General features: G+C 39.4%; 3 protein-coding genes and 1 long non-coding RNA gene across 5 annotated transcripts; 2 read left to right on the top strand and 2 right to left on the bottom strand.

Moving 5' to 3' along the window:
• Window positions 1–1,095: 1,095 nt before the first annotated feature.
• Window positions 1,096–1,854, top strand: LOC146650968 (uncharacterized). The gene is made up of 3 exons (XR_014907937.1): window positions 1,096–1,175; window positions 1,496–1,688; window positions 1,768–1,854. It is a non-coding gene; the product is annotated as an uncharacterized LOC146650968 (long non-coding RNA).
• A 3-nt stretch (window positions 1,855–1,857) lies between these two features.
• Window positions 1,858–7,599, top strand: LOC146650967 (G2/M phase-specific E3 ubiquitin-protein ligase-like). The gene is made up of 12 exons (XM_085384503.1): window positions 1,858–1,871; window positions 2,424–2,733; window positions 2,971–3,050; window positions 3,195–3,250; window positions 3,362–3,389; window positions 3,477–3,496; window positions 3,846–3,935; window positions 4,032–4,342; window positions 4,487–4,674; window positions 5,012–5,184; window positions 6,780–6,994; window positions 7,502–7,599. The coding sequence occupies exons 2-12, from the start codon at window positions 2,439–2,441 to the stop codon at window positions 7,597–7,599; spliced, it is 1,554 nt and encodes a 517-aa protein (XP_085240629.1). The 5' UTR covers window positions 1,858–1,871; window positions 2,424–2,438.
• Window positions 7,600–10,561: 2,962 nt separating this feature from the next.
• LOC146650966 (uncharacterized) lies at window positions 10,562–14,279 on the bottom strand. Of its 2 annotated transcripts, none has more exons than XM_085385029.1 (5): window positions 14,224–14,279; window positions 13,872–13,975; window positions 12,739–13,480; window positions 12,222–12,440; window positions 10,562–11,574 (listed from the first exon to the last, which is right to left on the bottom strand). In XM_085385029.1, exons 2-5 carry the CDS (start codon window positions 13,966–13,968, stop codon window positions 11,376–11,378), a joined length of 1,257 nt encoding a protein of 418 aa, XP_085241155.1. In that variant the 5' UTR covers window positions 13,969–13,975; window positions 14,224–14,279; the 3' UTR covers window positions 10,562–11,375. The 2 variants fall into 2 exon arrangements, with proteins under 2 accessions (XP_085241155.1, XP_085241156.1); XM_085385030.1 differs by having other exon boundaries at window positions 12,739–12,817.
• Window positions 14,280–18,272: 3,993 nt separating this feature from the next.
• On the bottom strand, window positions 18,273–23,839 carry LOC146650965 (gastrin-releasing peptide receptor-like). The gene is made up of 3 exons (XM_085384900.1): window positions 23,421–23,839; window positions 21,599–21,950; window positions 18,273–18,701 (listed from the first exon to the last, which is right to left on the bottom strand). Exons 1-3 carry the CDS (start codon window positions 23,837–23,839, stop codon window positions 18,387–18,389), a joined length of 1,086 nt encoding a protein of 361 aa, XP_085241026.1. The 3' UTR covers window positions 18,273–18,386.
• Between the last annotated feature and the right edge of the window lie 353 nt (window positions 23,840–24,192).

Genomic DNA, 24,192 nt, shown 5'->3' with positions numbered 1-24,192 from the left:
GGGGTTTCTGAGCACCTCACAGGATGCTTTATAACTGCTTTAATTCTTCGTGATGCTGATTCAAAAAGGCGCCTGAAACATTCCTCATACAGTTTGGTCAGTGTTGATATGACAGCATCACACAGCTGCTGCTGATGCTTCGACTGCGCATCCATGACATAAGTCTTGCGTTACACCACATCCCATAGGTGCTCTGCTGGATTGCGATCTGGTGACTGTAGAAACTGTTTGGTCACAGTGAACCTGTTGTCATGTTCAAAAAACTAGTCTGAGATGATCTGAGCTTTGTGATATGGAGCATTAGGACAGTAACTAACTGAACTAAATCAAATAATACAATATATTACAAGGTTACAAAATAGCCCGAATAAACACAAAACACTGTAGTTATACATTTTCCAGTATATTACACATAATTAAATAGTTGAAGTTGAGGTGCTTCATATCATGTTGGCTTTATTTCTTCTGTAGAGGATGTGCTGCGGTGTGTATTTGTGTGCTTTAGATGGAGGAATTGTACTGCAAGTTAGCCACAGGCAGAAATGATTTCCTTTGTCGGTCAGTGGTGCATTTAGGGTAATCCAAGTCTTTCACTGACTGTGCTCCTGTGACTGGACCTCATGGAGTGGCTGGGAGGTACTGTCGGGCATTGTCCTTATCTTGGACAACAATACTCAGATATGCTGCAGTACGGTGGCCCCTAGAGACAAAGCACGTACAAAATACAAAACACATGCAAAATCCAAAGCACATGCAAAATACAAAACACATGCAAAACCCATAGCACATGCAAAATACAAAACACTTACAAAATACAAAACACATGCAAAATACAAAACACATACAAAATCCAAAGCACATGCAAAATACAAAACACATGCAAAATACAAAACACTTACAAAATACAAAACACATGCAAAAGAGAAAACACATGCAAAATACAAAACACATACAAAATCCAAAGCACATGCAAAATACAAAACACATGCAAAAGAGAAAACACATGCAAAATACAAAACACATGCAAAATCCAAAGCACAACGGAAGTGCTCCAGGACGCTAGGGGCAGTGTTGAGCTAGATTTGCAAAATAAACGGCAATTTTGTTGAAAACACAGGGAGATGGATACCAGCGGAAAACACCATCAAGGATAGTCACCACGCCTCATAATAAAGGTAATGTGCAAACTGTTGTTAGTTTGATTGTTTGTTTTTATTAATATGAACGCTTGGTTTATGCTTTGCTCATAGACAACTGGTTTTAAAAAATGGATAAAAGTATGAAAACGTAATGTTTTAGCGATTTCTGTCCTTTGCTAAACATCCAAAGTAGCATGCTGTGCACTTTATATACATATATATAATGAAAGTTAAGATAAAATATGTAATCTCCTGTGCATTCAGGAGTCTTAATGTAAGATGTGAAATACTTGTATTTTCTGTGGGTTGTAGTGAATCTTAATTTTGTAAAACATTTGATGGGGTCATTTTTACAGATGTACTGTCCCTTCTGTGGACACCTCTTGGCAGACAGTCCTGCCTTTTGTAATCTATGTGGTAAAAACATCAAGTTTTTAAAGGACATCACCAGCACTGTGTCGAGAAATCCTGCCCTTAGTGAAGAGGCAGCAGCTCTTCCATCTACCAGTTCCAGCATCCTGACTGGCACAACTATACAGTCTACACAGGGTAAAAAACATATTTGTATTAAATAAATCTTGTTAACTGTCCCTTCCCTAAAATTATAACTTTTTTTTTCTGTTTATAGCTGGGAAATCATTAGTGGAGTCATTCATAAAATTTCGGGATGTGAAAGAAAGGGAAAGAAAGGCATCTTTTTCAAAGAAACACCAGGAACAGAAACCAGTGAAGGTATGTCATAAACTTGAACGTGGAAGTTGACCACTTTTGTTGCTAATACAAAATCCAAATTACCTTTAGCACTGCCAAGGCATCACTGTAAACTTCCATATGCATATGAAAGGAACTGTATATATTGCAAGGGTGGCTAACTATGTCCTCTACAGCTATGGACCCCCCCGTACTATCTCTGTTTAATTTACTTTCAGGCTGATTGCTGTTCATTGCCTGTATATGGTGTGTTCAGCTAATCACAACCTTGGACATTAGTGTTGCTCGGGGAACGTCGAAGAAACTAGAAACGATCTAGTTGCCGCTCTTGGGGGTTGTAGTTCACCACTGATACAGGGCTTACAATTTTTAACCTGATCTGAATTTCTTAATTGTCAGCCTTTGGTCAACAGTCCTTCAATAACATATGCCCCCTGTTAAAACTATATTTAGTCGCTAATGTTGTCTTTTGAGTCATAGCACAGCTGGAGCACAACTACAGATCAGAAATAAAATGGAAGACCATGTAGGAACAAAGATGTAAAAACATGTTATTGTTAATCTCATTTCTAGATACAGATTGGCATCATGAGAAGGACCAGTGATGGTATAAGACCTGTTCGAGGAAAGTCACTTCCGGTTGATGTTCATTCTCACTGGTCAACTGAGCAAATCTTGTCTGCCAGCGTGAAAAAACATAAGGACTTTAACCAGGCCATGGCCGATGGACCCTATGTACTGCTATACCCTGATGCAAGGGAAGTTAGCACAATTCCTGGAACCAACACCCCTTTCACCATCCAAAAATACAAGGATGCCATAGGGAAGGCCTATCAAAGAGTAACTCTCTACATTTGTAACCATGATGACTTCTTTAATAATGGTAAGTGATTTTGATAAAGCAGTGACAATCATAAAGTTTAGATATTAAAAATAATTCAAGATTTTTCCAAAAAATGTTAATCAGAGAGTGACATGATTTTGCCACAGATTTTAAATATATTTAATTTGTGCTGCATAGCCAAAGTGTTGTATATGTTTGCTAATTGTTAGATATACCTTTCAATACATACATATATTTAAATTAGACTGTATTTTTTGAATCATTGAATATTTGCAGATTGCAACACAGAGTGTGAATCTGAAGAGGACAATGAAGTTCAAGTAAAAGTAGTAGAAAGCCCACTGTCGGACACTGTGGTTAGTCTTTTTTTTTTTTTAACGGTGTTTTGTGTGTGTGTGTGTGGGTGGGTGTGTGTGTGTGTGTGTTTGTATACACCAATATAATCAAGAAAAGTTTAAAGTTTTAAAAAGTGCTGTTAATCTTATTTTACTACTTATCAGGTATGGGATTTTCCAGATAATCACAGCACGCCGGAAAGAGCACCTTCAAGAAATAGGTAAGTTTTGTATTGTGGAGAATACAGTGCGGCGACCGTGAATAGGGTGGAGCCAAAATACATTCTTGTGTATTATATTGTAAATTCTGAAATAATTTAAATTCTTTACAGGGGGTCAAACTTGCAAACTTCTTCTGAAGTAAGACTCTGAAAAATGTCATTAATAATTATCATACAGGCTACAAACATAAATTATATTAACTGTTCATATATTTTTGATATTTAGACTCAAGGTCCCTGCTACAGGTATGTTTTGGACACAGAAATTTGTGTATTGACACACTAGACCAGTGGTTCTTAACCTTGTTGGAGGTACCGAACCCCACCAGTTTCAGATGCGCATTCACTGAACCCCTCTTTAGTGAAAAAAAAAAAAAAATTCAAATTCAAGACATAGATATGTTTTTATTGGTGCACAAAATGAGCCGTGCATGTCATGGTGGAGGCTCTGCCGAACCCCTGAGACCGACTCACCGAACCCCTAGGGTTCGATCGAACCCAGGTTAAGAACCACTGCACTAGACCAATAAAATATTAGTTAACTTTAGATTTTAAGAAATGTTCTACTTTGCCCACTAAATGTTTTTCATTGCAGCACATACACAAGTGTTTATGCACCGATTGTAATTGATAGTGACTCAGACAAAGAAGTTCTCATCGAAAAGGATGAGAGTGAAACACAAAGGTAAGTATACATTTAAATGTGAGAATGTAAATATGATAAAAGTGAGTAATAACATCCTCATTTTATGTGATATTTAATAATTTTTTTATGTTCTAGTACAAATGGCCTGTCTGCTGCAGAAGTACTCGAAGAGCTGGCGTCTAAGACAATAAAAACATCTGTCAGCAGATTTAATATAAACAGGGCAAATGTTTGGGATGGAGCATCTCGGGGCTTTAGACGTGTGTCTTACAACCCAACTGATGATATACTTGTGAAGTTCAGCGATGATGCAGGACAGCGTGAAGATGGAATGGATAATGGTGGTCCTAAACGTGAATTTTTGACATTATTAATGAAATGCCTTAGATCGCGACGAATCTTTGATGGACCTGAGGACAGCAAATTTCTTACATTTGACAGCGCTGGTGAGAAATTTATACCATCTGACTATAAAATTAAATTAATACATTCTGAAGTTAAGCTTGGATGATTAATTTTTTATTAAAATAAAAAGGCATATAATTTAAAGCATTATTTTAGCATAACTAACTAAATAAATCCATTACCAGCTGCAAGAGAGGATGAATATTTCCTTACTGGCAGAATGATTGCCACATCATTGGTACATGGTGGTCCAGGGCCTGCCTTCCTCTCCAAGACACTCTACCAGCATCTGATTGGGACAACAAAGTCTGATGTGGTGGAGGTCACGATTGAAGATGTAACTGATGAAGCTACAAAAGCTTTTCTGTTGGAAGTATGTTGATTTAAATATTCGATTGTAAAACTACAATTTCCTTTGTTATCACAAAGCTTGATGTGTTAATTGCACATTGGACTGTAACGCTGTGCTCCATAGTAGTTGTAATTTTAATCAACATGCTAAGTGTACCAATGTTTGTTAATTATGAACAAAGATAAATGTTTGACTTTAAGTAGAGGAGTAGAAAACAATACCAGAATAACATGCTTTAAAATATAGACCAAACATTGAAGTGCACTAGTAATTATATTTAAAATGATTTTGATGTTAACGTCATGGACAACAACCTTGTGATACTGCAATTTTCTTTTTTTTATTATGTAAACACTAGATATCCAATGCTGCAACGCTGAAGGAACTCCATGGGTGCATTGAAATGCATTGCAGCTTATTGCAGACAGCTGGCTGCTATGTATTTCCGGACTCTTTAGATGGTAAAGGCAACATCATTAAGGACTACCTTAAGTGGTACATCATATACCGCAACCACTTCTCAATCCAAAGGTAACATATTTGTAAGTATTTGGACTGATACTAAATAATGGGGCAATGTAGCTACAGTATTTTAATAATAGTTTTTTAACAAAATTGTTTTTTAAACCATAAGCAACACTATAATGAATTGATAACAAACCACAGCTACAGAAGCCGCCTATTCTTTTGACCAAATTTTTTTTCGAATAATATGTATGTTTCTGCTTAATTTTACAGTTTTGCATCTTCCCTTTTTACTTATAGTTTCCATGGCTAATTATACTTTGAGCCTAATGTTTGCAAAAAGTTTTTGAGTTATCATGCATGTGCTTTACTCAGTATGGAAAAAATCATGTGAAGCTGCGAGGACAGAGATCAAATTTCAAACTTTTAAACACTTATTCTATTAGAATTCTTGTTACTTATCAGTCCCCGCATAAAACTGGATAAAGCTGCAAACACAAGTTCAGCCAGTGACCATGTTTAGGCAGGTACTTTAAAAAAATGCAGTGCAAATTTGATTTTTGCAGGTGGTTTGATCTTTTACATTATTGATTTTATTGAGAATAAACCGTACTGTAACGTTCACAAGAACCAGACGGTTGGGGTCTCAGTTTGTCCGTTTATTCGGCACATAAGCCAGCGGGTTGTTAACTCAGGGGGAAGCGCTCTCGAACTACACCTCTCTTCAGCCTGGCACACACACAGAACAACCAGGTCACCCCACCCCTTCCTGTACACCACCCTCACTACTTCCTGCAGCCCAACCAAACATGAATCTTAAAGGAACAACAACAGTGTGCAGAGAAAACCAACATGTCACTGTCCAGTAACACTTAACCATCGTTACAGTACTGTACTGACTGAAAATGCATTTGCAACATTGTGGCTGAAGTAACTTAAGCTCCAGTTTCCAACATTCACTTGCTGATGAATAGAAATGCAGATGGTAAAATATAAATTCGGAAGGTGGCATGGTGGAGCAATGGATAAAACATCAGACTGGGATTCAGAAGGTAGCACGTTCGATGAGAGCCCACACACCAGGTGTGTCCTTGAGTAAGACAGCCAGCACTAACTCACTGCTCACCCCAAGGGTGATGGGTTAAATGCTGAGATCTAATTTCCCCCTAGGATCAATAAAGTCTGTAAGAGCCAAAGTCAATGTTTATGTTTTTCCTTTTTTGTTTTGGTGGCACAGGTGTATAGCTTTACCTGCATCTCAGGTGATGGTATGTGGGTGTGGTCACAGTCTATTTACCTGATGTCGGTGTTCGCAGCAGGTGTGTTGGGTGAGTGGTTTGTGGGCAAACTTTTCTGTTGACCGTCATTTTTTGGCACACCAGTTAATCCATGCGCTAGTTGGAAATTGATTGAAAGCGCAAATGTTTGTTCTTGTTTTGTTCTTAAAATAAATGCGCAAAGTACAAGTTCGACTCATTATGGATTATTGGAGGCGCGTCACAGGGACACAACCAACTCAGCCGGCCGCGGCTTTATTTACGGATGAAAGTCGCAACAAAGTCTGTAAAATTCATTGTGCTTTCGGAATAATTAAAATAAAACATTCAAAAAGTGTTTTTCATTTTTTTATTGTAGTGCTGATGACAATTTTCCCCTTATAGATTTAAGGATGGCCTCGCAACACTTGGTGTGATCCATGCCCTGCAGCAGCATCCTTTGTTGTTCCAACCCTTCATGTGCTCAAGACCAGAGCCGCTGACATCTGATTTTTTAGAGGACATGTTTGCTGTGGTCCTGAGCGAACCTGGCAGTTCAAGACGGCAGGAAGAAACCAGGGTGCTTGGATTCTGGCGAGACTATCTGATAGACGCTGAAGGTTTGTTTAATACAAAACTTGTACTGCAAACAAATTTCTACGATCAGTGAAAACCAATAAAGCAGCTCTTTCATGAATATTACTTTTATGATATATATTTTTTAAGTTTAAACTGTCAGGTGATATTTCTGCTATAGAACAGAAGCACTTTTTTTGTCTTTTAGCAGTTGAATCTCATCCCTTGGGGGATGAATGTGCTGCCAGCAGTGGCTATTGGGGAGCTACCTAGCATGAACAAAACAATAATAACAGAGTCAAATTATCACCTTTACAGTTTCTGTTTAAAATGGAAAAATTGTACCGCAATAGTAAGTCACCACAGAGCTGCTGTTTCATATATTTTTTTATATTGAACTGGTATGGGTGTTTGTGCTATTAATCTTGGAAAAACAGTAAAAACATAACACTTTGGAACATTTGAGGATCCAAGTTTCTGATATTCTGCTTTGTATTTGGAATTATTATAAAATAAAGAATTATCTTTAGCTACATTCTATTTAATTATAGATACCAAAACAGCAGTCTCCCTACAAGACATCCTGATGTTTGCCACGGGCCTAAACAGCATTCCACCAGCTGGGCCCTGTTTCAGGAAGCCGGTTTAGTGGAAAAACTGAGTAAGTATACCCTGAGTTAACGAAAACTCTGGGTTTTCGGTTTCACAAAGCGAGTTCAGCTGAAGCCTGAGTGAGTCACTATGACGACACACGCCGTGAAGCTAACCTGCCCCCTAGCAGGTTTACTACAACTAACCCTGACTGTCTCCGCCCCTTTGTCGGAAACCTGACAGTAGGAAGTGTCAGACATGGCGTGTCCCTTCCTTGAAGAGCCAGTAGATCGTGAAGCCCAAATTCTCCGCAGAGCTCTCCGCCGGGAGAGAGTGATCAGAGCGCGTTTGGACATTTTATCATTTCCTGATGATTGTCTGTGCGAACGTTACCGTTTCTCAGCACAATCTATAATTTATTTGGATAACATCCTCAGGCCATATATTACGTATGTGACACATCGCGGACATGCTCTCAGTTCTGTACATATTATTTGTATTGCACTTCGGTTTTTTGCAAACGGGAGCTTTCTGTATAATATTGGTGACGCTGAGCACGTTTCCAAGGCTACCGTCTGTCGGGCAGTCAGGAATGTTACAGTTGCACTGAAACGTCTCCTGTACACGTTTGTGGTGTTCCCCGGTCATAGACCCACAAGATTCATCAAAGAGGGATGCCACAAAATTGCAGGTATCAGGATGACCAAAACTTAATTTATGATGTGGTGATACTTGAACTACTACTTAAATTTTACATTTATTTTCAGGGTTCCCAGGCGTGATTGGCTGTATAGATGGTACTCACATTCCAATCATTGCTCCTTCAATAAATGAAGGAGACTATGTGAACAGGAAGTCTTTCCACAGCATTAATGTACAGGTACATAGTTCCCTGTAGCATTTCAAACTAACAAATTATTTCATCATAGTAATGGATGCTAATTTGTGTTCTCTGCACTGTGAAGATCATATGTGATGCTGCCAACATTATCACAAATGTGGAAGCCAAGTGGCCAGGCTCTGTCCATGACTCACAAATATTCCGTGAATGTACACTGAGCACAAAATTTGGACATGGTGAGTTGAAAATACTTTAAAATATATAAAGACCAATTGCTTCAGGGACATTTGAACTGAAGTGTATCCTTCTGTCTTAGGAGAGTTCACTGGCTACTTGCTTGGTGATAGGGGGTATCCATGTTTACCCTATTTGCTTACCCCTTACTCTGACCCTGAACCGGGCCCACAGCAGCGATATAATCTGGCTAATTGCAGGACAAGAGCCAGAGTTGAAATGACTATCGGAATGCTTAAGGCCCGGTTCCAGTGCCTGCAAAGACTCAGGGTCACCCCAGAAAGGGCATGTGACATTATTGTGGCATGTGTGATTCTTCACAACATTGCCACAATTAGAGGAGAACACTGTCCTTCTGAACCAAACAGCAGTGATCCAAACCATGAACATCCTGACCCTCCCACGGACATACAAGATGGAAGAGCAGTCAGAGACACCATATGTCACAATCATTTCTTTTGACCCATCACCTCAACATGTTGAAAGAAGAATAAACAGATTTTTTGTTCAACTGGCTTTATTGGTCACCTGTGTTTCCTGTACACAAAGTATTAAAAGATGTAAACCTCATAAAGTGTCTCTGTTGCTTCCTCCTCTGTAACAGCTGTCAATGTTTCTTCATTATTTTCCTGTAGTAAAGAAATAAACAACATTGCTGTTCTACTGTAAACTCATATAATCTGTGGAGTATTACTCACAACTGCATGTTGGTCTGGCTCAACAGGAGGCTGCACCAGATGCAGTACACCATCACCATCAACTGATAGAATATGAGGTTTATACAGGTCACTTATAACTTACAAGGGACCAAATGGCAATTAACAAACATACCAATCACCTTACACTTCATTGTCATTATGCTCTCAAAGACAACCAAGACTGAGGGAAGGCAAAATCAGTAGGAAAATAACTTCACTACAAAATAATCCATTATGGTAAAGAGTTTATCAAATGAATGAGTAGCACTGCAAAGGTGACTGTGAAGAAAGGATGTATGCACATCATGTATTATTTTGAATTTACCCCCTATGTAGGCACTTGTGTCTTGCGGGGTTATTGACTCAGAGGATGTCCCCGCAGAGATGCCTTCGGCCACAGGGCGCCCACTGTTTTGGCTGAGGGCCAACTGCTCAGCCTCTGTGAGTGGTGGAGGACCCCCACCTGTTTTTGGGGCCTCCGCTTTTTTTCTGTTGGCTATAACGGGCCACATTTGAGCATACAGAGTAAGCAAATATGTACTTGTAATGTGCTCAGATAATTTCAATAAGTGCTTACAGACAGAAAATTAATGTAGCCTCTAACTGCAATTGATTTACATCGGACAAACAGACCAAGCACTATGGCTCATAATACAATTACACCTTACCTGTTTGGACTATATTTTTATATTTCATTTTTACTTGCTGCCAGGAACGTTTGGGGCCTGTTGGGTTGCACCTGCGCTCACATCACGTCACAAAATAAAATGTATAAAATAACAAATAAAATAACATATGATAAAATAACGTGTTAAATGGGTGGAAATCCCTAGATCAATGTTTAAATTAACACTCACGCATTGACTCTGTCGGCTATGTTTTGCCATGCATGCTCACTTTCTTTTGCAGCTGTCGCTGTGTTACTTTTTTCCGCGGAATTTGCATGTTATCGGCATATGCTGCCATCAGAATTTCGGCCTCAAGCGCTGTGAAATACATTGACCGCGCCTTCTTTCCCTCCGTCTCCATGGTGACTCACTTAATCTGTGCTCCACTGATCAGGGCTTTATGTATCCTCGTCCGCGCGCTTCACTTGGGGTTAAAGCAACTCCGCGTTGACTGAACTACTTGTTATCAGCCTTTCTGAAACCGAATATTCCGAGTTGGACAGTTCGGGGTTACTCAACCCTGCGTATCGTTTTTCACTCTGAGTTTTCTAAACCGGCTTCCTGAAACAGGGCCCTGGAATGGAACCAAGACCAAGATTGCTGTTTGGTGATGCATCACGTTTCCCAATTGGGAAAACATGTGCAAACACCATTGTGATACCAATGGCTCAGTCATATAAGCAGTTCCAGGATGATATGGACTTTGGAATATTAAACTCTCCTGGTTTTGGTCTGTATTGATCGACTTACAGTTTGATCCTCACACTGTAATATAGTCCTCATTTCAACTGTGTTTTTGTTCTTATACAAAAAGGTTTGTTTAAAGAAATTGGCTAGATATCTGTTGGGCCAAGGCCTTTGTTTTAGTTACAATGCTAAAGTAAATGTCTGTGATTTGAAAGGATTACTTTTTAGTACCCTTAGCTTTAGAATTCCCTTTACTACTATCCAGCATTTAGAAAAGATATATTCATAGATATTGTACATTTTACACAATTTCTATTTCAGTGCAAAGTGTAATTTGCCTTGTTAACGTTAACAATAAATCTTATTACTTAAATTAGAGTGTTTTTACTCCTTTATTTTATATCAACCTGTATTAATAAAGCTAATAATACCAACACGTGTCTTGCATTTAAGGTGGAGGTTAAGAGAGTCTTCACAATATCATCTGTTAGGATAAATAATTTATTTGATCTCATCGTCACAACTGATATTCTTATTTGGAAAAACACAAAGGCTATTTTTTTAAGTGACTATAAACTGATGAACTATAATTGTGATCTACTTGAAGCAAAAAACATTTTTTTTTGCCTTAACAAAAGTGCAGGTGGTGCATTATTATAACCACAAAGTGGAATCCACAGTTCTGGGATGTGTGGGAACCTTGGCATTACAACCCAGCAAGTCCTTTTAGTCTGATGTAGTTCTCCACACAAGATTCCAATGTCTGTGATGAACTGAAGCCACTGTTTAGTCCTTCAAAATATTCCTGTAGGTGAGGGTCTCCATAGAAATCGGGAGTTGAACTCATCCTGAACTGGCTCAGCTCTTGATGTCCAACTGCAAGGCCACAGTCGCGTCCACCAAACCTAAAAGTTTGTACAAGGAAAATTTTTACTATTAAAATACTAAGAAAACGCTACAACATCCTTGTCTCTGTAGGGGGGGGGAAATTATGCTTAAAGTGAACATATGCTTTTACTTAAGACCACTGGCTGTATTATGGCATTGAATAGACTAGAAGGTGGTCAGAGTTCCTGTAACTACCTGTCTTGAACAATTGACTTGCTGAAAACATTGGCAGATTTTTGTCATGTATTTAAGGAGATAATATAAAACGGCTTTTCATAAATTTTAGCACTGGAATCAACATGTGAAAAAAGTAGACCTATTTAGTCCAAATTTTGGGTGGTACAAACACTGTGGTGTCTGTTTTTTATGACCATACAGTAAAAGAAGACTATATGATCAAGTGCATAGATCAGTGCGCCCCAGGGTGACTGTGGCTACAATGTAGCTTGCCATCACCAGTGTGTGAATGTGTGTGTGAATGGGTGGATGACTGTTTGTGTAAAGCGCTTTGGGGTCCTTAGGGACTAGTAAAGCGCTATACAAATACAGGACATTTACCATTTAGAGATTAAAAGGTGCTAAAAAAAATGTCATTTTTGTGATTTCTACTTAAATTACAGACTTTTGATTTTTCACATTTTAAATTGACAAGAGTGATACAAACCTATGAGGCAGGTAATACATCACATCCGGTTTACCAGATGGACAGCGTGACTGGCTAACTGGACGGATCAGGTGCGTGTTCCACTTTCTTTTGCATTCATCCAGATCCCTCTGAAGCACAGCCATGAAAATGAAGCGCACCAAGCACATGTGTTCATGACTACCATTAAAGAGGTGCATTTCCTTCATGTCACTCAAAAGGTCCATCCAGAACTGTGTTCTAGAAGAGACAAAAACATACCATCAGTTCAAAATCACTATCCTTCAAAGCCTCACTATTTCTTACGTTTATGAAACTGTTTCTTGAGTTGATGTAAAGTGCGTGCATTTTGGATTTCTATTCATCTCACTTTCTTTATTGACAGTTTAAATTTTCTATCTTATACTTGGCTACACATTGAAGCTATAAAGGAAAGGTGGTGTAATACAAATCAAGGCTTCTGCATCACAGACTATATATTACAGCCACACTTTTATTTGCTTAATATAGTTGTTTCTTGAAAAATTTTAAAACCTACCGCTGTTTTCTGAAGTACGACCACCAGCTTTCAATTCTTTGATTTGTTATTGAAGATCCATACATATGACTGGCAGCTCCTGCAAAAAAATCCTGATGAGATGACCGTAAGGCACAATGCATTGCTGCCATCGTCCCATTTTCAGTGCCGCAGTATGTGCGAAGTCGCACTGGTATGACTCCAAACTCTGAAGCACACTGAACGTAGTGTTGAGCTATGACTTCTGGGTTGCTGTTAGTTGCTCCGCAAACCAACCATAATATCTTCCGCGAATAGCCATCAATACAACCACTGATAGTCAAACCATATGGCTTTAATTTGTCATATCCATCAACATGCCAAGTGTGGTTTGGTCCAGGTGAATCGTAAACTCTTCGTAAAAACTTTTTCTTTGAGCGCTTTTGGACTCCAGATGGGTCGAGCTCTGCCATCATCACCATTACATCATGCCTTTTCACAGAAAGATGGTGTTTCTGACGCAGTGTCTGCCACATTGAACGGTATCCATAATGTTGACCAGGTCCCTTCAGCTCTTCTATTATTGCAGCACAAATCAAGGCCTGAGTTGAGTAATGTTTTTTGCGGGACAGTGATAAACTTCTTAATCTACTTTTAAGTGTGGTCAGACTGATCTTCTGTTTATGTTTTGAGGCCAAAATGTCCAATGTTTCATTATAGGAGTAACCGTCTCTGAAATATTTCTGAATGAGGTCTTCAATGGAAATGTTTTCTTGAATTGATCCTTATAAACAGAAAAAAAATAAGATGGGAAATGGTAAAATAGATCATCAGACAAGAAATGTGCAGTTTTAAATAACAATGACATTTAAAAACCAATGTATTGTCTCATTATTAAACGAAATTAATATGTTGCTTCTTTGGGCCTCAGTAAATTCAAGACAAATAAAGTCTACAACTATAACCCTAACCTGGACGACTAAGAATCTTCACAGATATATACCTTACTGGTTTAAATGATTGCAAAATAATGTGTATGCAATTTATATAACATAAAAATAATATAGTAAATAAGGACTGCATTCAAATGTAAATAAACTGTAAACAGCCAAATGGCAGCTTTGTGAACTGGTTCAGACAACCTTTTTTATATATGTTATTTGTGAAATACTTACTGTTGTTGACAAACGCCAAAAACTCAATATGTTTGCCACATGAACCGCAGAACTTGACAACTTCTCTCACGTTATGGCCACAATATGGACAAAACATTCTTACCCTGAAACAAACAGCATTTTTCTTTTAAAATGGAGTATTAAAACGGAAAAGGGCAGACCTAAGCTAAAGTGTATATACACAGACGCATTTCCAACACAACAGCTACGTTGCTAGCGTAAAACTGAACTTCCAAAACACAACTACCTAGATAACTTAAATTACACAATTGAGAGCATATGTGTATTAGTTGTTGATTTATACACAAACACTAATATATATTCAAATAATTTAAAAAAAAGGTTCATTTACCTTTTACTGCCACACACCAAATCCGGTCATTAGAAACTTCATGGCTTATGTAGCCACTAGGTAACAAAAACTCAACACTGCCCCTAGCGTCCTGGAGCACTTCCGTTGTGCTTTGTATTTTGCATGTGTTTTGTCTTTTGCATGTGTTTTGGATTTTGTATGTGTTTTGTATTTTGCATGTGTTTTGTATTTTGCATGTGTTTTGTATTTTGTATGTGTTTTGTCTTTTGCATGTGTTTTGTATTTTGCATGTGTTTTGTCTTTTGCATGTGTTTTGTATTTTGTATGTGTTTTGTATTTTGTATGTGTTTTGTCTTTTGCATGTGTTTTGTATTTTGCATGTGTTTTGTATTTTGTAAGTGTTTTGTATTTTGCATGTGTTTTGTATTTTGCATGTGTTTTGTATTTTGTAAGTGTTTTGTATTTTGCATGTGCTATGGGTTTTGCATGTGTTTTGTATTTTGCATGTGCTTTGGATTTTGCATGTGTTTTGTATTTTGTACGTGCTTTGTCTCTAGGGGCCACCGTACTGCAGGATGTTGGTACCAACAAGCCCAAGAAAATATCCGCGCACCAATAATCCCCAGCAGCCTTAATCAATGATACATCATCTGAATGTTGCAGCAGAATTCCCATCAGTCCAGGAAACATTTTTTAAATCTTCTGTTGTCCAGTTTTGATGATCTTGAGTCAATTCTAGCTTGATGTGTTCTCCTGCTGCTGTTGCTCGTCTGCTACATTTCACTGTGGATTCAAGGATGTTCTGCATTTCTTTGTCTTCTCTGAGTCACTGTTGCCTTCCTATCAGCTTGAAACTGTCTGATTATTCACCTCTGAAATCACCGAGACATTTTCCCCAAGAGAACTGCTGCTCCGTGGATATTTTATCCTTTTCATTCAATTCTCTCAGCTGGAAATTCAACACAGCATCTTGACCATTCCTACATGGATAAATGTACTGATTTGCTGCAATGTGACTGGCTCATTAGATATTTCTGTTAAAGAGCAGTTGAAAATAAAGTGGGCGGTGAGTGTATTTATGTCACAAGACGCACCTCAGACACCATCCTGAAGAGAACTAAGCTTCTGGAGACAAACTGTTTTATGCTTGATTACGACTGAGCTGCGTGTGAATGATACATTTGTGTACTTGCACGTGCTGTGGCTCAAAATAAGAGTTTAATAATGAGGGGCAGAAAAATAAAAACAAAATATACTGAAGGAAAACAGCAGCTGCAGTAAAGGATCCAAATAACTGAGGGTTAGAGTGTGTTTTGTGGCGGATGTTGCTCAGGGGGAATTAATTTTCTGACTTCAAATGTCACTCTGAAAGGTCACCTCTGCAAAGACCTGAAAGAACTTGTTGGAACAGATTTAACTTGACGTGTCTTCACCGAGACGGCAAAGAAAAACCTCAGCCTTCAGAAAAGGCTTTGTAAGGGCTGTATATAGCATGTACCGCTCATTTGTAAAGGTGTGTATTATAATGAGTCTCCTGCTGCTCAGTTTGAAACTCAGCACTTACCATCAAACTCCTGATATAAAATTAGGCCTTAATTCATTGCTGATTCATTCAGAGATTACAAAAAACCTCAATCGGGCAATTAAATAAAATTATTACCAACAAGATGATTTTATGTCTCAGTTCTGAGCTCCGTTCGGTCGAGTCGCTCGTTAGGAAAAGGTCACACAAGCAGCTCAGGGAAAGACTTTGTACTGCGATACAGACGAACTCATCCCCAGGTTTTATATTTATTTAGGTTTAATGAAATGCAAAAAAAAGGTTGCTTAAAAAGGAGAACTGGAGATATTAATACAGCAAAATGTTGAGAAACAAGGCATCCGTTATTTCTAAGTTGATGCTGGACTAATAAGGCCATTTTATGTTTGTTTATTCTTCACATTTTTACCACAGTACATTAATTTTTGTTGGGATTGACATTCTTACCCCGACAAAGGACGACACAGAGCAGTTGAGGTTATATTTCGTGACTAAAAATTAGTCACAAAATAAAAATTTAATTGAATATTCGTCCAAATAAAAGAAATGAAACAACAACTTCTGGTTGCTTTAAATGGCTGCAGCATTACATTAAAAGAAAAAGAAGGCTGTTGGGTTCATCTTCAAACACGTTACTCTGAAGCAACAAATATCTGCTGAATGTAACTGATACACTGCACAGCTGTACACAAGCAATCAACACTTCACTACCTCACATTACTGCACACACAATGTGTGATATCTCACAGTTTTAATAATGGGATTAAAAAAAAACAGCCAATAAATGTGGCTTAATGTTTCTCTGCAGTACACTGAAGCGCACAAGTTACTGCGTTCAGCTTGAAGATTTTTACAGCTTATGAACTTTCAAATGTCACAGGCGATCGCTCCTCCGCTGACATTTTTCCTTAAAAATGGCATACTGTAGATATAAACAAACAACAAAATAAATATTGAGCCATTTCATGCATGGTTCACAACGCAAGTGGGAGTGGAACACGTCATTTAATGCAACAGAAAACTATACAATATACAACAACGCCCAGTTTTATTTCGCATGGTTTGTGGTTTTACATCTGCAAAGATTTGAGATAAACATCTGCATCATGTTTTTAAAGAAGACTTCATATAACTTTTTTATATTATAGGTTGACAGATGTTCATATTCAAATGCACTCATTGACCACCTTATTAAGGGTTCACAAATATCTAATTAGCCCATCACATGGAAGTGACTCGATGCATTTAGGGATGTAGATATGATCAAGACGACCTCCTTAAGTTCAAACCGAGCATCTCAATGTGGAAGAGATGTGATTTAAGTGACTTTGAACGTGATATTGTTTGTTTCAAAAAATGCTGATCTCCTTGGATTTATTCCCATTAAACTCTCTTAAGGGTTTACAGAGAATGGTCTGAAAAATAAAAAATATCCAACGAGCTGCAGTTCTCTGGGTGAAAATGTCTTATTGATTTCAGGGGTCAAAGGAGAATAGTCAGGCTCATTTAAGTTAATAGGAAGGCATTATTAATTCAAATAACTCATTACAGCCCAGGTCTGCAGAAGAGCATCTCTGGATAGGCTACAGCAGCAGAAGACCACACTAGGTGCCACTCCTGTCAGCTAAGGACAGGAAACTGAGGCTGGTTCAATGGGTTCTAATTTCTGCTGGACCCTTTGACTAGTAGGATCAGAAATTGGCATAAACATCAGCATAAGAATGCATCCTGTGTTGTATCAATTGTTCAGGCTGCTGGTGGTTTAATGGCGTGGGCGATTTTTCCCTTAAAACCACCAGGGCATCATTTAAACACTCAAGCCTACCTTAGTATTGTTGCTTAACATGTCAATCCTATTATGACACCATGTATCTATCACTGATGGCTGCTTCCAGCAGGATAGCACACCATGTCACAAAGCTCAGATCATCTCAGGTGTTTTCTTGAACATGACAATGAGATCACGGTACTCACATGGCCTCCACAGTCACCAGATCTTAATCCAGCAGCTTTGGGATGTGTTAGAACATCATGGATGTGCACCTGATCTGCAGCAACTCTGTGATGTTGTTGTATCATTGTGAAGAGAAATCTCTGAAAATTCTTACTAGTATCTTTTTCCATCAAACTTGGTTTAACTCAGTACTAGTATGGTGTACATAACAAAGTTGCTCGTGAGTGTATGTTTTTTTTTTGCCTTTCTATTTTTGTGCAGCGCTGAGATCAACTCATCATACATTTCCTCATACAGTAACATATGGCAGGCACAGCCTGCAACACTAAGCAGTGGTTTTAGTTTATCCATAACATCTGCTTGTATTTTAACAGATATGATTTATACAGTTACATTTTGGTAACCCTGACCACATGTAAGGCCAAAACAAAAGTTTTCAAAGTTTTGAAACTTGAAAAGTTTTAAATGTGTTCTTTGTTTTCTGATTGTCTAGAATTGGGAGAACAATGTATGAAGAACCAAAATTACATATTCTGACTGTTCAGACTTTGGTTTGGGGTCATCACGACAACTTAGACCTCAGAGGATCTTTAATTCATTAAATTCAGGTACTATTATGATATAATAATTTTCTATCATGTTACTGAACTTAAAAGTGGCTCAAATCCTGCCAAAGCATGGGCGTGAAGTTCATGAACACCGATTGGTTCAGACGGTCGTTACATTTGTGCTCCTGCTGCTCTGGCTGCGCAGCTCTGTGGGAGCGGAGCAGCACAGAAGCTGCTTTTTGAAGTGTTTCCTGAAGCGTTTGCTCATCAGGTACAGAGCAAATGGGTTCACACAGGAGTTGGTGAAGGCCAAGATGCGAGCGCACACGCTGGCGACGAAGTGGCCCAGCGACGTGTCCACCTGGTTGTAGTGGTAGGAGCGGTACAGGTAGATCACATGACTCGGGAGCCAGCAGAACGCAAACAAGCCGACAAACACAAGCACAGTTTTAGCCAGACGCTTCCTGGACCTGATCTGACAGGAGAGGAGAGAGAGGAGACAGTAAGTTCTGCATCAAATGGATGGATGGGTGGAGCTTTAGGTCTGAAAAGTAGAGCCAAATGATTCTATGCAATGGCCAGCAGGGGGCGACTCCTCTGGTTTAAAAGAGAAGTTTGCCTGTATAGAAGTCTGTGAGGAGATTACCTAACTTTGCCCTGAAATTATAACCTCGGTGAACACTTTCCTGATAAAGTTTTGGCCTCAGTCGCTTGTTTAAGGTGTTTTTGAGTCTTTCATGATATATACTTTATAAATGAGGATCTAATTTAGAGTAAAAGAAGCAATAAAGCAAGGTGTGCTGTAGAGAATTATTTGGCATTAACAGTTTGACTTGTGGAGAAATTATTGTTCAGTGAAGCTATCACATTCGCAGTATGTGCGTGGCCTGTCTACATGCAGAAACTGTATGTTGTCATATGGGCACAGTGTCAGAAATATGTGGTGCAGCTGGTCTGTAGATACTCCAGGTTGTGCTGCTGCTGGTCCATCAGTCGGCTGAGGAGAAGAGTGAAAGACAAAGTGTTCACTCCTGCCTCTGTCTCTGTTTTCATGCTGTATTTTGTTTGACTGCATCACAGCAAGACGGTCCTGGGTTTGAATCCACCATCTGGTCGGGACCTTTCTGTGTGGAGTGGGGAGAACCCACGCAGACATGAGACACAGTTTATCCCTGTGTCTGCGTGGGTTCTCACAGGTACTCCTGCTTCCTCTCACAGTCCAAAGACATGCAGTTAGTGAGGTTGGTTTACTTGGTGATTCTAAATTGCTCATAAGAGTGAATGTGAGAGTGAATGGTTGTCTGTCTCTCAGGCCGGTGATCTGTCCAGGGTGTACCCCGCCCCTCGCTCTATAGTATCAGGGATAGACTGCAGCACCCTGGTAGAGTAAGAACTGGATCAACACAAGCCTGAATAGAAAAAAAATATTTTGTTCACATTTCTGGTGAACTCTGCTGTTGCTCCCATCCCTGTCACCCCGATATGTTGACTAATCACAGCATCATCCATGCTGAGCAACATTTGGGATTTTTGAGTACATTTGCGTTGGTTGAAAACCCTCTGAATAGGCTCTATGTACGCAAATACATATGAATATTGGACACAGTCACTGTAGCATAAATGGATCATGAATGTGAAGTTGTCACACTTGGTTTCACAAAACTAGGATGGCAAAGGCCAGAACTTTTAAATTGAAGCTTCAAAACAGGACTTTACTAAGCAATTAACCCAGTGTGTAACACCATTACAAAGGCCTCATTAGACATAAAAGTCTACAGTCCAAGGTTGTGTTTGTGTTTTTGTGAACTGAAGGGAAGTTTTTGTTGTGATATTTTGATACCACGGTTAGCATTTACAGGATATTGTTTTATACAGGAAAACTGTTACTCAATAAGGCCCATCTACTAGTTGTTTTTCTCTTTCTCTGTGACCCAAGAATTAATGTGTAAGACTCACAAGCTGGTACCCCAAGGTCGAAAACACCACAGAGACGAGACCACTTCCTTACTCCCATCCTCCCTTTTTCTTTATCTCCTGGAAAAGGCTCGTTAAAGGCCAGGTGGTTTGTTTCAGAATTCACTAATGAAAGAACTCTGTATTTTATGTCTAGGAGTGTATTTTGCTGGGATGATCATAAATTGTAGCTGAACTGATAAACTACACAAGGGATACTTTGCTCAGAAGGCAGGAAGACGTTTCCTTATTTAGTCTGTACCGGTTTGAACTGGGAAAGCTGACACACGAACCTTTTTTTCTCTATATAAACTGCTGTGTACCAAATAAACCTTGGAGTTGATTCTGGGAAAGCAATCTGAACAGTCTCTGTATCACTTTGTTCTCCTAACTGCTCCCGATATCGTAACTAACCCAGCTGAACGGCATACCTGAGTGTTACTTTGAATAATTAGGAGTCTTATAAGGAAAGGACAAAACTCTGCTTATCGCTCACGCCACGGAGGAAACCCGGGACGGCAATTTCCTTCAGTTTTCACTTTGGCAGATAAAAAAGTGAATTTCTTTTTCTTTTTCTAAATTTGCACTAAACCTTAATTTTCAACTATAATTTGCAGTTAATCAGGGGTTCAGGGACTCCTTTACTGGGAGACGTTACCAGGCAACCAGATGAGTAAAAGAAGAAAAAACCTTAACCTCCCCCCCCCCCACACACACACACACACACACACACAAAACCCCAACAATGTGTTTTCAGACAGTGGCCAGCAATTACTTTCATTATCAGCACATCCTAATTTTTTCTTTAATAACTGTTTGATTTTAGTGCATTGAGTGAAAAATGTCCTTCATTCACTGAGACCCAGTTTAACATCTTCACAGTGCTCAGCAAACTCAGAGATGTGGTTCAGTATCTGACAAATTTGAGAATTCGGAGTATTATGATAGACGAGTAAGATGACCTGATGGTTAGTGTGAATCATGTCCACAGTTTCTTTCTCTTTGTCTCTGTTGGCTTTGAAATAAAGACAAATTAGTCCACCTCTAATCGCCTTTCAGCCAACTAACTGACCTCTGACTGATCCTTGGGCTCCCAGTGCAGGTTAGTTTCTGGGTTTTTGGAGTAGGAATGAAACTTTAATGGACAGTGGGGATCAGTAGGGTCCCAGCAACAAATGCTCCAGCTCCTGAAGATGTTAATCTGGATAAAATGTGCCAATTAAAGTGAATTAAGACTTTGGATACAGCTGTTACCCCTGCACCCAGTGGTAAGCTAATTAATTGTGTGAAGCCCTGTGAGTCCCATGTCTAATCTTCTCAGATCAGAACAGAATGATCCTCAAAAAGAAAAGAAAAAACAGCAAAAAGATGAATCTATTCTGCATTTCAGAGCAGAATAAGAAGAGCTCGGGGTCTGACCTGCTTCTGAAAGTGCAGGTGTCCCTCGGCGGGGATGTCCGCGGAGCTTCTGACCAGACTGCGAGCGATGAAGCAGTAGTAGACAGATATGATGAAGAGGGGCATGATGTAGAAGATGAGGAATGAGGCGGTGGAGTGGATCTTCGGGTGGAGCTCCCCCGCGTGAGGGTAAGGGGCGCAGGTCACAAACGTCTCATTGGTGTGGCTGGTGGTGAAGGTGTGCAGGTCGGAGAAGACGGCTTCGGGCACAGCCAGAGTCACCGAGAGCAGCCAGATCATCCCTGCGCGTAAACCGATGCTCAGAGCAGCACTGGACTTGTTGATGTCCAGCGGTTTGACGATAGCCTTGTACCTAGAGGAAGAAACAGCATTTGTGAATGAAGACGAGCTCAGTGCAGTTTCTTCATTACGCATGCAATCAAAAACAACCACAAAAAAAAAAGAGAAACGATTATCTCATGGCTGATTTTTAACAGCAGGCACGGTTGATTTTTTTCTAATCAAACCAAATTATCTCTCTGTGGCAGAGAAAATTAAAGCAGGCTTTGAATGAAAGGAAGCAGAAGATGAGAAAAGCTCCTGTGGCGGAAGTCAGAATGCTAATTACAGCTGGTGTTAAATACTCCAACTGTGGCTCAGTGTTTTCCTACAAGATATCTTAATAGCAGCAAAGCAGTGAACAAACAGAAAAACACTTTGATGGCTACGCTGCAATCAGCTTGATTAACTGTCACGATCTTCCTGTGTCTTTATTAAATTTGCAGGATAATTAAACACACTGGAAACTAAAAGCGTCCTCGACATATTTTCAGACATTTGCTTCACTTCAATTTTCACCCGGAACCCGTTTTTGATCTTAGTTCAGCACAGTGACTAATAATCCTCGGACGTGGACTCATCTATGCACGTGTGAAGTCAATATCTCAAAAAACAACAACAAAAAAACAAACAAAAAAACCAAACAAAAAAACCAAACAAAGTAAACCCTTTTGGCAACTACAGGATAATGAAATAATATTTTTTAATGATTGGTTTAACCAACAAGAAAATGTTTTCTTTGTACTGAATTCATGATTTTCTGGGGCAACAAAGTCATTGTTTAATTCTCAAAGATCTGAGAAGAGTCTGACAGACAGATATTTTTCCATTTTTCTGCTCAGATCATTCTTTTTTCTTTTTCGCCTCTGACTCTGTGCAGGGGTACGGGCCCCCAAGTGTGAAGCTTTATTTATATTTAATCAATCTATACAAATAATAGCGCACTTAGTATTCCAACAAGAGCCTGATGTTTATCGGGTTCCTCTAAAATCTCATTTAAACCAACAGAACCGATTCTTCATTTAACCCAGAGGATTCAGAGACACTGCAGTGGTGCATGCTTGTTGTTGCATGTGGGCAAATATGAACACCGAGCATGAGATTAATAGAGATTAGCTCAGGTTGCTTTCTAAATATAGATTTGTTTTTTCAAATATGTTAAACCATATACTGTTTTCATTTATTAAACAAATTGTTATTTATAAAATTCCTGCAGCATTTTAAAACATAAATCGAGAGAAAAAAAAAACATCTGCCTGGCACTGATTCTAAGAGCTATTTACAAAGAGGAGTTAACTGAACTACACAAACAGTCAATTAATCAAAATATTTTTTTGGAAGCAATTTGACTGTTTTAAAATTAGACTTTCTACATCTTGTGTCTACGATGCTGGAGCCATGCGTAAAAGCGCATTTCCCTCCATCATTTGTAAACATATTATCCTGCCGTTAACACAACAGCACAAAGAGTTATAGTAGCTCAGACTGGCTGTGTGACAAGTACCGGTCAGCGGAGAGAGCAGTGAGAGTGAACACGGAGACTCCCACAGAGGTGAGCTGGATGAAAGGGATCAGTTTGCATCCGACGCGGCCGAAGAGCCACTCGTCCACCAAGTACCGGCTGGCGTCCACCGGCGCGCAGGTCACCAGTAGCAGCAGGTCCCCCAGAGCCAGACTGGATAGGAATAAGTTGGGCACCGTCCGCATGGACCTCACCAACAGACACGTCTTCATTAAAGTGACATTTCCAATCAGCCCCACGATGATGATGATCCCGTAGATAGCAGCGATGCCGATACCAGGGAGCCAGATGCTGAAGTGGTGCTGCTGCTCTCCTGCGGACTCCCAAAATACCCTGGAAACATTCAGGAGCAGAAGTGTGCTGTCCTCTGGGGTTAACAAGAACGACTCCTCCAGCGACATATCGGTGGTCTTCAGTCTACTATTTCAGTCCTAATAATCATGCCTTTGTTGGCTGCTTTTATAAACGATACCTCCCTGCTCACGCGTGCGTCACAGGCTTAAAGAATGGTGGGTATAGTGTGATCTGACAGAACACTTGTGTTAAAGGCACTTAAAATCAACATATTCCTCCCTCAGAGGCTGGGAGGGCTATTTACATGTTTACATACACATGCTTTCTAAGTAGGAATCCAAGAATATGATTGATATGAAGGAATCAGCCTTTCAGTGAAGGCTGACACCAAAGGAGTGCGTAAAATTGAGGTTACGCTGCGCATTTGGTAACAGAATGATATCAAGATGCCTTAAAGATC

The sequence above is a fragment of the Rhamphochromis longiceps genome, linkage group LG16 (assembly GCF_057381845.1).
Source record: "Rhamphochromis longiceps isolate RC_006_pf linkage group LG16, R_longiceps_female_GT1.1, whole genome shotgun sequence".
NCBI lineage: Eukaryota > Metazoa > Chordata > Actinopteri > Cichliformes > Cichlidae > Rhamphochromis > Rhamphochromis longiceps.
The sequence above is the reverse complement of the archived record's forward strand: the minus strand, read 5'-3'. Positions and strand labels throughout refer to the sequence as shown.

Excerpts from the sequence above, each read along its gene's own strand:
- LOC146650967 (XM_085384503.1), top strand. The coding sequence starts at position 2,439 with ATGAGAAGGACCAGTGATGGTATAAGACCTGTTCGAGGAAAGTCACTT. Across the intron at positions 2,734-2,970 it reads TGATGACTTCTTTAATAATG|ATTGCAACACAGAGTGTGAA; the intron begins GTAAGTGATTTT and ends GAATATTTGCAG. Across the intron at positions 3,251-3,361 it reads AGAGCACCTTCAAGAAATAG|GGGGTCAAACTTGCAAACTT; the intron begins GTAAGTTTTGTA and ends AATTCTTTACAG.
- LOC146650966 (XM_085385029.1), bottom strand. The coding sequence starts at position 13,968 with ATGTTTTGTCCATATTGTGGCCATAACGTGAGAGAAGTTGTCAAGTTC. Across the intron at positions 13,481-13,871 it reads TTTGGCGTTTGTCAACAACA|GATCAATTCAAGAAAACATT; the intron begins GTAAGTATTTCA and ends TCTGTTTATAAG. Across the intron at positions 11,575-12,221 it reads ATGTATTACCTGCCTCATAG|GTTTGGTGGACGCGACTGTG; the intron begins GTTTGTATCACT and ends ACAAACTTTTAG.
- LOC146650965 (XM_085384900.1), bottom strand. The coding sequence starts at position 23,839 with ATGTCGCTGGAGGAGTCGTTCTTGTTAACCCCAGAGGACAGCACACTT. Across the intron at positions 21,951-23,420 it reads ACTGCTCTCTCCGCTGACCG|GTACAAGGCTATCGTCAAAC; the intron begins GTACTTGTCACA and ends TTCTTCCTCTAG. Across the intron at positions 18,702-21,598 it reads ACCTGCACTTTCAGAAGCAG|ATCAGGTCCAGGAAGCGTCT; the intron begins GTCAGACCCCGA and ends CTCTCCTGTCAG.